Source organism: Rhopalosiphum maidis, chromosome 3 (assembly GCF_003676215.2).
Source record: "Rhopalosiphum maidis isolate BTI-1 chromosome 3, ASM367621v3, whole genome shotgun sequence".
NCBI classification, from domain to species: domain Eukaryota; kingdom Metazoa; phylum Arthropoda; class Insecta; order Hemiptera; family Aphididae; genus Rhopalosiphum; species Rhopalosiphum maidis.
The window spans coordinates 9,628,028-9,641,153 of NC_040879.1; the positions used below are offsets into that span (position 1 = coordinate 9,628,028).

At 28.7% G+C, this 13,126-nt stretch overlaps 1 protein-coding gene across 7 annotated transcripts in view; it reads left to right on the forward strand.

Annotated features, from left to right (window-relative positions):
- Window positions 1-13,126, forward strand: part of LOC113559948 (trehalase) — a 90,466-nt gene that overhangs the window by 65,126 nt on the left and 12,214 nt on the right. For 6 of the 7 annotated variants that reach the window (XM_026965737.2, XM_026965740.2, XM_026965738.2 and 3 more), the window contains 4 exons: window positions 4,929-5,711; window positions 5,995-6,128; window positions 9,251-9,804; window positions 10,198-10,472. In XM_026965737.2, coding sequence (XP_026821538.1) covers window positions 4,929-5,711; window positions 5,995-6,128; window positions 9,251-9,804; window positions 10,198-10,472 — 1,746 coding nt within the window. Of the gene's footprint in view, window positions 1-4,928; window positions 5,712-5,994; window positions 6,129-9,250; window positions 9,805-10,197; window positions 10,478-13,126 lie in introns of all 7 variants that reach the window. The other variant, XM_026965743.2, reaches the window with a different exon arrangement.

Sequence of the window (13,126 nt, forward strand, 5' to 3'; positions counted from 1 at the left end):
GGCCGTTTTTATATAGGTTTATACTTATATGCACGGTTTTGAAAAGATAATTAAAATTATTTTTTTTTTCAAAGAATTCCCAATACTTTTTGGTAGTTATAATGTACCTATTAAGATGAATTCATACTTAATCTGCTTTCCTTGTTGTCAAATCACGTATTTAGAACTCGTTTTACTCCTGACGTCATCGCGTAATATACGAAACTTGACAATATGTTCTCTAAAATTAATCTCATGTCAGTAAAATGTAGAGTAATTATTACTCCGTGTTTTGTCTTGTAGTTTCTATTTTTGTCATTATTGTGTGTACCACGTTTTTATTTTTTTTAGTTACAATGTGCACTATTTTTACACTATTAATTCTATTCATATTAAATAGTATCATTATCTCCGCAGCTTACATAATAAACATTTTATTATTTCCACTCAAGTCTCACCAGAGAATGTCTCAATAAACATATGATTAATGAAAAAGAAATACATAATAATATAATAATTTCTTGATTATTTAATTGCTGTGCACTTTATCAGAAAAAATCTAATCATGGATTTTCAAAGTTTTATTTCAGTATCGTATACTTTTTGAGTGATCTATATCGAATCACCAAATAATTGTAACGAGCAAATTAAACTTTTAAAGACTTATTGAAGAATTTTGTAACAAAATTACTTATTTTTTTTACGAGATAGTTCAGTTTTTGTGGCGTGATTTCAGGTTCCATCTATTAATACCATTTTGCTTTTTTTCCTATACTCGTGTTCACAAAAATTTTGGCAAGATTACAAAGATTTACCCTAGTGGTAGATTTTTTTCTCAATCTTATGTCATTCAACTTTCCGCGCTCCACTACATAAAAAAGTCCACACGATTCGGTACATTTGTGTTACCTATTTGTACGACGACAATAACATGCTCTTGTTTATTATCAGCAAGTAACAATAATAAGAATATCAATGAAAACTTTGACCAGAAAAAAAAAGTTATAAAGAACGACCGTTTGCAGTTTCTATGTAAGAATTCTCGAATTTCGGGGTCTTGGACGCGCGACAAAATATGAAAGCATACACTGAAGTAGTTGTGCGTAAGCTAAAACAAAAATATTTGTTATTACGCCAGTCATCCATACGTGTGGTATTTATCAATACAATGATATGGCTTTATGGGTAATAATAATTTTTACCTTTTCTCTCTCTCCATCATTCTCTAAATTCAATTTAATGCTGGTGAATAGTCGCACAGCGTAGTACTATTTGAAAGTGAATTGTGTAGGTCAAATTATTCGAAATCGGTTCCATTGATTAGTGTTCGGTCTATTAGTTCCAGCGATCATAATAAGTTACGTTTATGACTGGCTTATTATTATAGGTACTATTAATCGTATAATACAAATTCTACTGCAGTACCTATGGCTATATTATATGTATTATTTACCTGCGCGTGCCAACAAATCGTTTTAAAATCTGCACACGGTTATCGTTCGATGTAGTATATTTACATAGGTTACACATTAGGTATATATTATTATTGTTATTATCATCTACATGTCTATGTTATAATAACAATTTTTGTCATTGACTTCGCGGTGCGTTCTTCCAGAATATAATAGTACCTACTTAATATATATTATATTTTCAATCTCAGGCGTTTGTTTTTTACGTTATTTTCGTTTCACGGACCTAGGATGTAGGTCATGAAAAAAAAACATAATAATAATTGCGTGTGTACACATTATATTCGTATGTACTGTTATTTATTATTCGTACCTGTGTCTGTGTATGTTTCGTCTTGTGGCGCGCGCGACATAGGTAGTGTCTAACGAAATAGCTGTGTAAGCTGTGTATTGGCAACCCGTCAATTACTCCGTGTGTGTGTGTGTGTGTGTGTGTGTGAGAGAGAGAGAGAGAGAGACAGAGAGACAGAGACAGAGACAGAGACCAGAGTTACATATACCTATACATATGGCTGATTGCTGCCGCCATCGTCGTCGACGGGCAACAGTGTTCTAATCGGTGTCAATGTCAATCAAATCCGTTTTTATTTACTTGTTCTTCAATTATCGTGTTTACGCGCTAGTGGAAATATAATGAGAAATAGAAAAATCGTTTTAAAACGTTTCGGAACCTGTACAATACATGTGAAATTATATAATATAAACAATCCATTTCGTAGGTTAAGTCACCACCGTACTCTATTAAGTGTACGCATCGCTAGCACCTATTATATTATAATATAACATATTATGTACGCGTACGTGTACGTTATACATAGTTGCTATGTGGTACACTATAAAGTTATTACAACGCTCGAACTGCACAAATTGCTTTATTGGATGCTCGTGCATACTCGCAGTCGTTTATATTTCAATATTATATATTACTATTGCGTCATGACCATCCCCATCGCGAGCGTGACGTGACCTTTTACGTACATCCTATACTCGTAACCCGTGTAGCAGACGAACCATATTATTATGTAATAGCACACCTAGTGCCAATTTGCTGTAGTTAGGTTTTTTCTCTTTATTATTATTATTATCACTTTATTAACATTGTATTTAACAACACAAGAGTGTCGCTAAAGTATATTCAACCGACCGAGCCATTTGAGATGAGGACATTATAGGTGCTAATTTAAAGTGTAAATTGTCTTTTATATTATATGTATGATGCGCATAGTACAGTTATCATTACCCAAATTAAGGTCATACAATTTCCAAGACGACTTTCTTGTAATAATATTATCAGTGGATATCAAAATTGTATGATATACCGCAATCAACCATTTACGTGAAAATGCGAGGTGATGATGTGTCAAGGCCGCTTCAGACTCATGACTAGAACATATACGTCAAAAAATAAATAATGGGTTATAATGGTTATATTTTTGTGGTTTTTAAAAAATCGTAATTATATCCAAAACAATAGAATAATGTCACATAAATATTAAATCCACATTGTCTAATTGATCATTAGATTTCATATTCATCTGAAAAAAAATGGTAAAAAATCTAATTAAAATTACGATCATTAAGAAACGAAAAGTTTGTTGGTATCAGTACATTTTTTTCATGATATCCAACAGCAATATTGTTTTTAGAATTGAAATAATAGAATAATTTACTTTTACCTTTAAATCGTTTTTCACTATATCGAATCATTACGATATTTACATTTACTGTTTTATTATAAAATGCACTTGGAAATATGACTATAACTTTTTCAACTTTTAGTTATAGCCATCTCTAATTAAATTAAAAAATGCTTCATTTAATTTTTATTCAGTTGAATAATTCTTGTTCTATATTGTATTCTTTGCGATACTAAATTATTCGGCCATACCCATTTTATTTGTATATTATAGTGCACTTACTTTCTAATTTTTCTTAATGATACAAATCATTCGGGTATGAAAACTATTAGAGTATTTTTACATAAATTTAATAAAATTCAAGAACAATTTTTCTCAAGGTAGTAGGCATAGATATTTTGCTTGACATCGGATTGAAATCGTTGTCTGATTTGCAACTCCAGTCACTGCGGCACTGCCTTTCACACTAATTGTGTATCACAACTTTATTATGTTCTGTTTTTTGTTTATGCACGTCAATTACAAATATTAAAAAAAAAATCACTTAAAGATTAAATAGTATTTGTATATATATATTATTTTACTTGCGATTTCTTTTATTTTATAAAATAATTAGTAAATTATTGTTTAAAACAGGATTATAGATCTGATTATATGATTAATATATCATCTAATTATCCATTTGAATTTTGAATATTGTGTTATGAAATATTTCCATATATCTAATTACACATTGGTTTTGATTATATGGTAGGTTCTAATAATAATAATTTTCGAGCTTCTTTTACCTAGAAGTTAACATAGGACTTTATTTCTCATATCGTTTGTATTTTAATTACATAAATTATTGGAATATTTTTACTATAAATACTTACTTTACAGATTAATGTATTGTTTTTATAGTACCTAGTACCCATTGAACATTTTTTTATTAGAAAATTGTAGGTGCCAATTTAAAGTTGAACGTTATTTTGTAGACATAAATCAAATAACTAGGTAGGTACTCTTTATCTATAAATATAGTGTGCGGTAATTTAGATATAACAACATGTGTACCCATAACTTTCAGTCTTACTAGGCATACCTTATTTTATTCTAAATTATGATATAGAATATTTTATTAAAAATATTTAATTTTAATGATATTGAGTTATGAACTATTTATCTACTTGAGCTAAACTTTCATACTATGTATTGATAAAATTGAAAATTGAAATGTATTGATAAAATGTATGAAACAGCGGATAACTTTTAATGTGTTATTATTAATGTATTCTTATATTATTTCGTACATCAAAACATCAAATAATTAAAAATTAATACACTTAATTGTTTATAACTTTAAGCTTACAGAATGAATAACGAAAATATTGTACAGCAATATTGAACGATGTATTAAAATAAAATAATATTTTTGGTATTTTAACCATTTTTTTAATTAAGTATAGAATGTTTTTGGTAAAGTGTACTTTATTTTACGTGATTTCAGTTAATTAGATATCTTAATAATTTTCCTTATGCAAGGACGTTGTATACATTTTCACGCATTTTTCAACCGTCGAAATCGTACTTCATTGAAAAGTGTGACGATACTTTCAATGACACATGCCCTTGTATTTATAATTTATGATTAGTACCTTTAAACTCAAACTTTAAGAAGGATTATTTTCAAAAATTATTCATGTTTAAAATAAATAAAAGTAACAATGGTTTAAAAAAGATCATTTAAATTAAATGAGAGCGAATGTTACTAAGATGTAATGAATAGTAAGCTATAGTAGATAAATAAAAAATATTTTAATTTAATTTTGTGTTTACAATTAATATGTTTTTATTTCAGTAATATTTACTGCTATGGGCCATTGCTGCATGCGATTCAAATGTCTAGCATATTCCCGGACTCAAAAACATTTGTTGACATGAAAATGAAATATTCGCCTAATGAGACCATGAACATATTCTTGGATATGATGAAAAGAACGGGACAAAGGCCATCAAAATTAGAACTGGAAATTTTCCTCAACGATACTTTTGAGAAGGAAGGTAGTGAATTCGAAATTTGGGATCCTTCCGATTGGAAGCCAGAGCCCAAGTTTATTGGTGATATTAAGGACCCAAATTTCCAAGAATGGGCTAGAGGTTTACATTTATTATGGAAACTTCTCGGTAAAAAAATTAAAGATGATGTACGTTTACATCCCGACCATTATTCAATTATCTATGTCCCGTATCCGGTAATTGTACCCGGTGGCCGGTTTCGTGAATTCTACTATTGGGATTCTTACTGGATTATTAGAGGTCTGTTACTATCTGAGATGTATACTACAGTCAAAGGAATGCTTAGCAACTTTTTATCAATTATTAACACTTACGGTCATATTCCAAACGGAGGCAGAGTTTATTATGCCATGCGGTCTCAACCCCCCATGCTAGTACCAATGATGAAAAGTTACATCGAGGCTACAAATGATACAATTTTCCTTAAAGAAAATGTAGATATACTGGAAAAAGAATTCAGTTATTGGATGTTAAATCATACAGTGGACATAGAAAAAGACGGAAAAGTATACACATTGGCTAGATATAAGGATTCGTCGACAGGACCCAGGCCCGAATCATACAGGTATTTAGTTTTGAATTTCATAGAAGTTAATTCAAATTTAATTTATGTTTTTTCTAAATATTAATTGAAATTACAAATTATTTCTGATTCAATACTAGCAAGGAGGAATTAATAATTCCTGTTTTGTTATAAATTAGAATTTTACATTTTTATCTGTGGTAATATGCATATTTATTTATTAATATTACCTATTCGCCTACAAATTACAAATATTTACTTGGTATTATTAGAACAAAAATTATAATTAAACAATATTTATTATTTAATTTTTGTATTTTTACAGGGAAGATATCATGAGCGCACAAACATTCAAGACCGATAACGATAAAGAAAACTACTATTCTGAGCTAAAGGCCGCTGCGGAATCTGGGTGGGATTTTTCCAGTAGATGGTTTATTCTAAATGGAACAAATAAAGGTAAATAACTGACTAGTATTATTATCTATTATTTATTTTTTCAATTACGCTTAAAGCCGTCCACAGTATATTGTGCTTACCGTGTTTACTTAAATATAGGTAAAAAAAAATTACCACTGTTACTGTAATATTAACAACAAAATTTATATTGAAGACAATGAAATAAAAGCGCAAAGTCATACATTTATTTTAAAACAATAGTTTTGGGCTCAGTGTACTGTCTTTATCTGTACTTAGCACTACCGGATATTTTTTCTTGTATAGCTCAAGGTTATATTATGTATATGGTTTTTCTTTTCTGATTATTTATTTATCATCATTAATTTTTTTTACAAAGTAAATTTTTTTTATAAAATCATGACTTGGTCAACCATGACCTGTGATCTCCATTAAGATTCATATCTAGGGACTTTTACTTTTATTAATTTATTACTGTTAAATGTAGTATAGTTTTCAATTTTTTCTACTATTCTGTATATATAGGTTTCTATAGGAAATTTTTGTTCATATTTTGCCCTATAGAACCTATACACGTATGATACCACGCGTGTGCCGGAAATGTAGTAAATAACAATACATTATAATTTGCCTGTAGTATAAAATCTATTGTTTGAAAATAAACGCTATATTATTAAATAGTAGTTTAAATTCGAAAAAATCCTAGTTTTGTTTTGTAAATACTTACATGGTATAGCCACAATAACAATTAACAAACAAATTAACTTCCAAAAATTTCTAAAAATCGCTTGTAATTTATTACCCTAAACAAATATATTTTATCTACATAAAATAATTTAATGAATAATTAATGAAAAACCCATAAAATGTGTTTAACACTTAAACAATCATATTATTATATCATTAATTTTTTTCATAAAATTAGAAATTTGATTTGAGCGTTCGTGGCATCTTAAAATTATTACTTAATTATTATTACTACTACATATTATACATATTCATTTGATCCAAACCAGTTACCATAAAATAAACCTATATTATTTTAAGTGTAATTAATTTTACTAAAATAATTTCACAATTTCATTAGGAATATTTACAAACGAAGTATTATAAATTAAAAATACATATTAAATTTATAATTTTAATATTTTCATAGAAATGGTCAGATTAAAACTTGTTAATGATGTATAAATATTAAAATTATTAGATAAATATATAGTATTGATTATTCTAAATAAAAATCTAAAACCAATTACATGAAACAATGGTATTTTTGGCATATTATTATTTAATTGTAATAATTGTATGTTACATCACATTATGTATAATATATTTTCACAAAATGGTCAAAACGCCTTTGAACACTATATTATTGCACATATTATAAACTATATTATACATACTATACTAAAAACCTTGAATATTATGAATTTTGAAACAAAATATTTACTCTTCACTCTTCGAGAAAAATATAATATTTCGTTTAACGCTTGATGTCTAAATGCTTTTTCTTACTTTGTCAAAACGTGTTATGGAAAGGAAATAGGTATAAATAAAAAGTATAAAAATAAAAATATTTCTTAAAAATGTAATTCATATTATTTCAAAAATATCACGTGTTTCAAAAAATAATAAAATGTCACGTATTTAATAAAAAATATTAATGAATATAAAGTTAAATATATTTTAATTTTAATTTCTATGTATTGATCTCAATAACTCAGGATGACTTTATTTGTAGATTGAAAAAGTTCAGCCACATGCAAGGTATTGAATTAATTTAAATATTTAAAGTAATGTATTAACTATATGAGTAAAGACAATTATTTTAATTATTTAAACATACATAAGGTATAATTAATAAATAAAATATATTAGTTATTAATTATTAGTATATCATAAAATATATATAGGTGCATAGTTGTATTTTTAAAAGTTTTTGAGTATTCAAAAATAATGCAGATTATAAATTAAGCTTGGATAAAAATGAATAGAAAATAATTTTTTATATATGCGCATCATAAAGTGAATAAAGTTTGTAAATTGTCATGACCTTGAAATAGGCTTATATATATATATATATATATATATGTATGTATGTCTGTGTGTGTGTGTTCAATTAAAGCTTGTATTGTCAGTCAACAATTAAATCAGGACTAGGTTCACGGTTGGTGGTTGCATTATTTTTATTAACGTAGGTATGTAAGTATATTACATTTAATTTATTTGTGCTGCTATAATGAAATAACTTAATTCTTTTAAGATTGTCTAATAAGCTTAAACAAAGTTGAAAGTATTGCTTATTACAGAAGTAAATTTGAGTTATTAATATTTCAATAAAATTAAGAACCATCGTTAATTTACTAAATGACTTAGACATTCGAGTCTATAATGTCAGAATGTTATAGGTCATTGTTAGAATAATTACCAGTTTACTTTAAACGATGTCTATTATTTTTCTCTTTGTATACACGATTTCAACATAGTTTAGTTTAGTATTTAATTTATTAGGTCTGAAATTTTTATTCGAAATACAGTTGGGTCTATAAAAAAACGTTTCTAAACCATTACTGCGCATGTGCATGCCACATGTATTAATGTCTCGTGAATGAAACTAAGCACTTTCATAATGATTTTACATTACCTACCCTATATACTACATAAACGATATGTACCTATAATATGTAACATCACGTTAATTTATTTTATTTTTGTCGTAAATCCGCTGGTTTCCAATACATGTATTATTTTTTTGCTAGAACACGTCCATAATAATGCGAAACATGAATAGTTTTATTGTATATTTATCTATAAACATTTTATTATAGCTCGACCCCACGTTTGATAGTACGACATTTCAATGAATATAATATAATTACTTCAGGTCCGATCGAGATAATTTATGATTTTCATAATATCTAAGTCGGTTAGAAAATGATTTAATTGTATTACTTATTATATCTATTTTGCACATTATAAAATAAAATATTTCAATGCAATAATGAAAAAAATGTATAAATACTTAAATACAATTAAACGTGGATATCACAATCATATTTTGGAGTAAGGGCTCAGAAAGCTGCACTTTATCAGATAACATTGTCGTAGGTCAGGGTGCGTACGAAACATTGCATACAATAACTGATGGAATTATATTATTGCAGGAAACTTGACCAACCTGAAAACACGGTACATCATTCCGGTTGACTTGAACGCTATAGTATATTGGAATGCTAAGATATTGAGTGACTTTTACCGAGAGTTGAATGTATCCGACAAGGCACTAAAGTACGAAAACATTGCCAACAAATGGATAGAAGCAGTAACGGCGGTGCTGTGGCACGAAGAGGTGGGAGCATGGCTGGATTATGACATGCTGAATGAAATCAAGCGTGATTACTTTTACCCAACCAACATATCGCCGCTATGGACAGGATGTTACGACCCAAAGAAGACCGATGACTTTGTGTCTCGGACACTTAAGTACTTGGAAAAAACACAAATAATGAACAACCTTGGGGGCATACCAACCACCTTGGAGCACTCTGGTGAACAGTGGGACTATCCAAACGCATGGCCCCCTCTTCAGTACATAATGGTCATGTCACTGGATAACTCAGGTGACAACTGGGCCCAGGACTTAGCGTTTGAGATAGCTGAGCGATGGATGAGGTCCAACTATAAAGCATACAACGAGACCAACGCCATGTATGAAAAGGTAAGTTGGTGGTTTAAGCAAACTAAATAAATTTATCAAGTGGAGAAGGATATTATGCAGTGAACAAATTATTATTTTATATTAGTATATTGTACATTTATTTGACCCTTTTTGATTATAAATTGATCATTATCATTTATAATATACCATCATAAGGGTATATTTATTTTAAACAAATATTTAAAAAAGCTATACAAATAGGTGTACGAACTCATTGATTGGTCTGCAAGTCGATTATTGAAAATAGTTTAGCTGGTGGGCGGATCTCACGTGAGATACAGAAACAGTAATTTTTTTCAACACACACTGCGTCAATAAACTCATTTATTCCCGCTCATTGAATTATATTTTCGTCGATTTTCGTATATACTCATTCGCCACGTGTTTCGACAGTATGATGCGACTGTACCTGGAGGCCACGGTAGTGGAGGTGAGTACGAGGTGCAGCTAGGTTTCGGCTGGACCAACGGTATAATCCTGGAGTTCCTGCAGAAGTATGGATCCAGGGTCACGGCCGAGGACAAGTTCATCGAGGCACCGCAGACCAGCGCCAACATAGATGCCAGCAGAAGCAGCACTGACTACAACACCAAGACCGTGTCTTCGGCAACGCAAGTCATGACTGCCACGCTCGCGATACTGGCCACAATATCGGCCGGATGCATAGGGTGAGGTGAGTGTCATTTATCATGTTTGAAACCTATTTTTACTTTTCAAAAATGTGTTAGTCCAAAAAATGTGTGAAAAACAAATCATTAGTGTAAATAACAATCACACTAAACCTTTGTTGCACTCATAATATAAAAATTGTTTCATAAATAATTACACTATCGCTTTTACAGCTTAAAGTTCTACAGAAAAATGTTTATTATATTTTTTACTGTTATTTGTAAAAATAGCTGAAGATGAAATCCGCTGTATTGTACCTATCTGTTTCTGTTTACAAATGTACAACATAGCACATTTGTAGCACTCAGCAAAACCAAATGTATTAGTAATTTACAATTAATATGTAAGTTGTTTGGAATTTAAAAATACTCATATTTCGCATAATAATTAAAATATCATAAAATCAACGTAAAACAGATATAATATTATAATATTCTTACTTTTAAGTTTGATAATAGATTTTACTTTAATATTTGAAGTTAACTATACAAAGTTGATTCTACTGAATGCAAATCGTCTATGTTATACTTTTGAGATACAGAAACTAGTAGACATATACCTCATTACCTTTTCTTGATCATTTTGATAACAGTATAAAATAAATGGACTGAAATTAGACAACTGTCACGGGAAAAAATTCCTCATTGTTTGTAGATCTCTAAGACTGGATACACATTGTCTTGTTGTTTAATCGAATGATTTTATCTAGTATTTACCAGTCATTCAATACTAAATTGCGTGTATGGGTATAAAGAATTAAAACAGGTGTGTTGAAGTGTATTTTTTATTTGGATTGTTTGTTTTTCATTTTTAAAATTTAACATTTTTACTGCATATAATATTGAATATATTAAAATTTATTAGCCAACATTTTTGAAAATTTAAAGAACTTTTTAGAAAAATGCTTAATAATTTTATAAAAAAAGTGACATTTGTTCTACAACTTAAAACAAATTAATAATATAAATAAAAAATCTCACAGTGAATTATTCGTTAATGTGAGAATAGTCGATTAAATTTCTGCTTAAAAATTTTAATTAAACTATTAAAAAGTGCTGTTCCAGAGAGGTTATATCAAAATAATATTTTAATTCTAGTACATGTATATGTACCGTAATAGTGTATATTCTTTAATTCTCGTGAAACATGTTGGCAATTTTCGTACGACCAATGTGTATATCATATATGTGTGGGCCCACTAGCAAAATAATTAAAATTAATGGATTATAATTTATAAATTATTATTATAATATTATAATAAATGTGTTCGCTCACCAGATAAAGTATACTTTGTGTGTCAAATGTCATCGATACAATTTAAATATTTTATGGAATATTATTTCATCAGCTTATTATAATATAAAATAATTATTATACATAGACATAGCCACTATAATAATGATTATGAAACGGTTATATACGCGATCACAATGGTTTTTCTTTTTCTACATAGTTGGTAGTTTTTTTCGATAGCGATTGCTTGTTCATTTTATGACAAAAATACAATGTATTATTGCATATTATTACTATTGACAGTTGTATACTTACTGTTCATTCGTATTGTGTTACACACCAACTATAATAAGGAGCATCTATTTTCAGCAACTAGTTTAAACTAGTTTTGTTTAAACGAATAATTATTAACATTTTTCGTGCGAATTGAACAACAATCATCAGATGGATAATTTTAAGACGTGTATAGCCCCGGCCTTAATATTCAAACCCTGCATACGCTCTGGACGCTCTGGTCATAAGTAGGTCGACGAGTAGCACGAGTTCATTATATCGTTTCCTCTTGATATCAGCTGGTTTTACTATTATTATTTTTTACCAAATTATAAAAAATAGGATAATTTTTTTCAGATTCTATTTCCTTTCAACAATTTAGCAAATTTTATATATTTTTATTAATTGTATCGGTATTTTAAATATTTTATGATGTTAATTTTGTTAAAACAATAAATGTCTCTGATGGCTGGCGCAGTATAATCATATTATTTCTACCTAGCATCGAAATGTCCTATGTACCTATACATTATATGTGCAATTGAATATTATAATTTGGTTTTAACAAAAAACTTTTTGTACAGTAATACTAAGCCATTGTAAATTAGATATTACTTTATAATAAGATTTTTTTGACTCTGGTAGGTAGATAGGGATATCGGATATAAGTTATATTAGTTAAGATAGTATAATAATAAATGGTAGGACCATACAATTTTGGTGTAAATATGTTAACACATGGCATTTTATTATAGTTTCGATTCGCAATTTTTTAAACCCTAATCATGCTGCAAGCCCAAATAATTTATTTACTCAATTATTAACGAATATAATCTCACAAAATTGGTTCTGTTAAACGTAAATTTGCAATGTTAGTTGTACGGAAGAAATAGTCAAGGGACAACACATATAAGTATACCGTTCTATTTATCTTTTCAACTAAAGACAGTTGTTACTGTAATTTGTATGGCGTTTAAACAAACATAATAAATAATAATAATAAACGAATAATATTTCAGACGCGCTGTACGACACTAACTGCTACACCAATAGGTACCTACAAATATTTCGTTGCGTATATACTGCGATTAGAACGTGTCTGTAATATACGACCATAAGATAGCGTGGTATCGAAATAAGCACGTGC